Source organism: Dendroctonus ponderosae, unplaced genomic scaffold (genome assembly GCF_020466585.1).
Source record: "Dendroctonus ponderosae isolate FM_Combo_2020 unplaced genomic scaffold, Dpon_F_20191213v2 Dpon_F_20191213_803, whole genome shotgun sequence".
Lineage (NCBI taxonomy): Eukaryota > Metazoa > Arthropoda > Insecta > Coleoptera > Curculionidae > Dendroctonus > Dendroctonus ponderosae.
The window spans coordinates 1-4631 of record NW_026019021.1 but is presented as its reverse complement, the minus strand read 5'-3'; the positions used below and the strand labels follow the sequence as shown (position 1 = coordinate 4631).

The following is a 4631-nucleotide window of genomic DNA, read 5'->3' as shown; positions in this document are numbered from 1 at the left end:
ATTGAACTTTCAATACATTGTGGAAGCTTGATTCTTTCGACTTCCTCATTACTTTCACCGACAGTTTCTGGTTTTTGTTGATGGATTTTTTCGGTCGTTTCATCAAGTTGCTGATTTGAAGGCGTCTCTTCAGTCACTTTAAGGTCATTTTTTCCCAAACAGTCAGCAGACTCACGTTTAATGAGTTCAGTGGAAGACGTTTCATAATTTAGGCATTTTTCTGGCTTTGGAATGTCTTGTCCAAGAAGTTGCGAATAAGTCGAGATAAGAAAGTTAATAATGGTTTTATTTAGTTTAATTCGGGTTTTTATATTTTCTATTGCTTTATCAGACTTCTGTACATCTACAATTTTGCAAACAACATTTTCCAGTATTGCCAAGAAGCCGCTGGATTGGCAGGATCTGTTTTCAAGTTCTACTGATAGACTTTCCTCTTTTTCTTTTCCAATGAGGTGTTTGATATTGGGAACTTGTATGATATCCTTAATATACTCAATTTTACTCTTATATGATATCCTTGACGTCCTCATTTTTTTTCTTATAATAACTGACATTAGCATCTCGTCGCTGCTTATGCATTGACTGATTGTTTCTTGAACACGTATCATCTTGCTAGCAAGTAGTCTGATTAGACTGATTGTATTCTGGTTTCTTTCAATATTCATGAATAAAATTTCCAATAGTTTCGCTAAAGACTCACATATCATTTCATCACATAATATTTTAGTTTCTTGTTCAAGGATTTCTTCCTGATCGTTTTCCACCAAAGTATCGTCACTTATGCTTTCAGTTGCTTCAGTTTTTTCTATTTGATTGTCCGGGTCATATTCATATTTTTGCCTGAACGTTATGGCTGATGCTTCAGGAGTAAATGTCATGTTGTCTAGATCTGCTTCTATTTGGCTGTGAAGAGTCTGATTAGAGATGAGCTGCATAGCAATATCATCTTTTGGTTCTTTTGGTTGGATATCTTCGCTTGCTTGGGGCTGAAGCAACTGACTTGACTCAAGTTCGGTGGTGGGTAAGGGTTCAGTTGCAGAATTAGATTCTGTAAAAATTGATATTGCTTGGCTCATGGTTTCTTCTGCATTGGAGGGGCGTTTCAAAGCTTCACATAGGTTGTCCAATAAATAAGCAATTTTAGCTCGTTTCCTTTGTGAATTTTTTAGAGCTTTCGATATGTCCTCAAATGAAAGTAGCATGGGAATTACATTTTCATCGTTTGGCTGTTTTGTCAAGTTAAGTAATTCATCATCATTGTTAAAGTGGGTGTTTTGAACCCCTTGTTCGGAAGTTACAATCTCAACCTCGTGACTGTTCACTATTTGCAAAATCGATTGATATATATCGGAATGTGCTTTATTTTCGCCTAATTGTTTCTCTGTGTCTTTGTTCTTGGTATCAGTGATTTCTTTATCGATATTGTCATCAAAGACTTCCTGACTTGTTGATATTTCCGTGCCATACAATTCTGGCAGCGTTTCGGATAGTTTAAAAAGAGGCTCGTCTTGATCGTCTGAATTATCGTCACTCGAGTTATTACGCAACTGATCAATCTCAGATTCTTCTTCTACACTTTCAAGTTCAGTTGGTATGGTCTCATTTTCAAAAATTCTTAACATTTGTGAGTCTGGATCTTCATCTAAATCTTCATGACAAAGTGTTACGTTTCTTATTTTGAGCTTTTTTGTTTGATTTTCTTGTGAATCTGTACCTTGTGCTTGGGCTTCGTTGTTTTCCAAACTAGTTGAAACGCTATTGGCATCTTTCAGGCACGAAACAGAAATAGATTCACCCAAGAAAGATTGTGGTTGGGCACGTTCTGCATTTAAGGTGCTTGCTTTTTCATCATTATTAATTGTATCTTTTTTGCTCATTATGTTGGAAGTTGCATTGTCTTCTATCAGATCTTTGGACGCGCTGTTGCCTTTGCTGTCTTCAATTAATGTATCCGCATCATCTTCATTGGGTTTAGTTCCAGCAGTTGTAATGTCTTGCCCTTCTCGTGCGTTGGATTGATGATTGTCCCGTTTATTGTCCTTCGTTTGATATTGATTTAACAACATACTTACCAAGCATGGAATAAAATAGTCTAATATATTCCCAGTTATTATAATTCTCTCTCTCCTTTCCAATGGTTTTAATTTGTTTTTCTTGGTGAATAGCGTGGCAAACAATTGCTGTAGTTCTTCCAGTTTATCGAATGGACCTTGTGCGGTTTGTGCCTTTTGGGTTTTGCCAGAATCGCTTCGAGATGCATTGGAACATATGTTTGCATCGGACGTATTTTTTGCCCTACCATTTGCTATCATTTCTATAAAGACTTTTAAATCGTTCTCTGCTGTACGCATTTGACGATCAAGGGTTGAAGTGAGACTTAGCATTGTTTGTTCGTTGGACTCTAGGATTATGGTTGCTTGTCTTATAAGTTTTGCCAAGAGTGTGTTTTTTTTGCCCGTAGGTGTATATGCGTCCAAAATAGCAACTTTTTCAAGTTTTTTGGATATTTGATTCGTTATGATTTGGAGCTTGCAGGTCAGATTAAGAAATAGAGAAGTCTCATCTTTAGAAATAACATGTTTTTTACTTATATCCTTTTCAGCTAATTTATTTTCATTGTTAATGCAAGCAATATCCAATCGGTTTAATGCAGTTGAATTATATTTGCTTAGTGCACTAGTAGAAGCGGTATTCTCATTGTGTAAAGAAGAAACAGCAACTGATTCAGTCAAGGAAGAAACGTTTGTTTGCTTACGAAAAGGCTGATTATTCGATTGTTGTGGTGCATCAGCACGTTTTACATCTAAGACACTTGCTTTTCTATCATTATTCATTTCGCAATTTTTGCTAACTCTATTGGAAGTTGCGTTGTCGTCTCTTCGGGAGCTGGACAAACTGCTGTCTGTATTGGATTTTTCTTCAGTTTTCGCACTTTGTTTTCCGCTCTTTTCCGTTTGGTCACTGTTTTTAATAAAGATTTTTCCATTAGCCTTACTGGCTTTTGTTTCAGTAGTTTTAATGTTTTCTGATTTGTTTAGTTGATTATTGGAAGTTGCGCTGTCTTCTATCAGGTGTTTGGACGTACTCTTGTTTTTACGGGATTCTTCTTCGGCTTCCGCTAATAGTTTTTCGGAATTTCCTTTCTTGTCCTCGTCTTTCTTTAATGTTTTTTTATTAGCCTCACTGAGTTTCGTTTCAAAAGTTTTAATGTCTTCTTTTTCTCGTTCGTTGGTTTGATGATCGGATGTTGCATTCTCTTCTATCAGATCTGATTGTTTTTCACTCTTTAAATTTTTGCTTCTGTCTTTAATTAATGTTTTTGCATTATCTTCACTGGGTTTTGTTTCAGCAGTTTTAATGTCTTCCTTTTCTCGTTCTTTGGTTTGATGATTGGAAGTTGAATTGTCTTCTATAACAACTTTGTACGTATTCTTGTTTTCATTGGATTCTTTTTCAGTTTCCACAGATTGTTTTTCGTTATTTTCCTTTTTGCCGCTGCCTTTAATTATTGTTTTCTCATTATATTCACTGAGGTTCGTTTCAGTAGTTTTAATTTCTTCCTTTCCTCGTTCGCTGGTTTGATGAGTCAAAGTTGAATTGTCTTCTATCAGATTTTTCAACGTACTTTTATCTTTATTAGGTTTTTCTCCTGTTTCCACTGATTGTTTTTCGCTGTTTTTCATTTTGTTACTGTTTTTAATTAATGGTTTTTTATTAGCCTCACTGGCTTTTGTCTCAGTGCTTTTAATGTCTTCTTTTTCTCGTTCATTGGTTTGATCATTGGAAGTTGCATTGCCTTCTATCAGGTTTTTGAACGTTCTGTTGTCTTCCGCTAATAGTTTTTCAGTATTTTCTTTTTTGTTCTTGTCTTTAATTGCTGTTTTCTCGTTATTTTCACTGGGTTTGGTGTCAGAAGATTTAGTGTCTTCATTCCCTTGTTTGTTGTTTGGAAGATTCGAAGTTGCGCAGCCTTCTATCAGATTTTTGAACATACTGTTGTCTTGACTGGGTTTTTCTTCAGTTTCCACTAATTGTTTTTCGTTATTTTCTTTTTTGTCGCTGTCTTTAGTTACTGTTTTCTCAGCATCTTCACTGCGTTTCGTTTCAGTAGTTTCAATTTCTTTCTTTCCTCGTTCGTTGAGTTGGTGATTCGAAGTTGAATTGTCTTCTATCAAATTTTTGGACGTACTGTTGTCCTTATTGACATTTTCGTCTGTTTCCACTGGTTGTTTTTCGCTAATATCCTTTTTGTCACTGTTTTTAATTACTGTTTCCTCATCATTTTCATTGCGTTTCGTTTCAGTAGTTTTAATTTCGTCCTTTCCTCGATCGTTGGGTTGGTGATTCGAAGTTGAATTGTCTTCTATCAAATTTTTGGACGTACTGTTGTCCTTATTGACATTTTCGTCTGTTTCCACTAGTTGTTTTTCGCTAATTTCCTTTTTGTCACTGTTTTTAATTACTGTTTCCTCATCATTTTCATTGCGTTTCGTTTCAGTAGTTTTAATTTCGTCCTTTTTTCGTTCGTTGGGTTGGTGATTCGAAGTTGAATTGTCTTCTATCAAATTTTTGGACGTACTGTTGTCCTTATTGACATTTTCTTCTGTTTCCACTGGTTGTTTTTCGCTAAT

The 4631-nt window shown here is 35.5% G+C and overlaps 1 protein-coding gene across 1 annotated transcript in view; it reads right to left on the bottom strand.

The window, feature by feature from the left end:
* The window catches only part of LOC125505522 (reticulocyte-binding protein 3-like), a gene marked incomplete in the record, with an annotated part of 5045 nt that extends 420 nt beyond the window's left edge, over positions 1-4625 (bottom strand). Inside the window, 1 exon segment of the mRNA XM_048669504.1 lies at positions 1-4625. Coding sequence (XP_048525461.1) covers positions 1-3992 — 3992 coding nt within the window.
* Between the last annotated feature and the right edge of the window lie 6 nt (positions 4626-4631).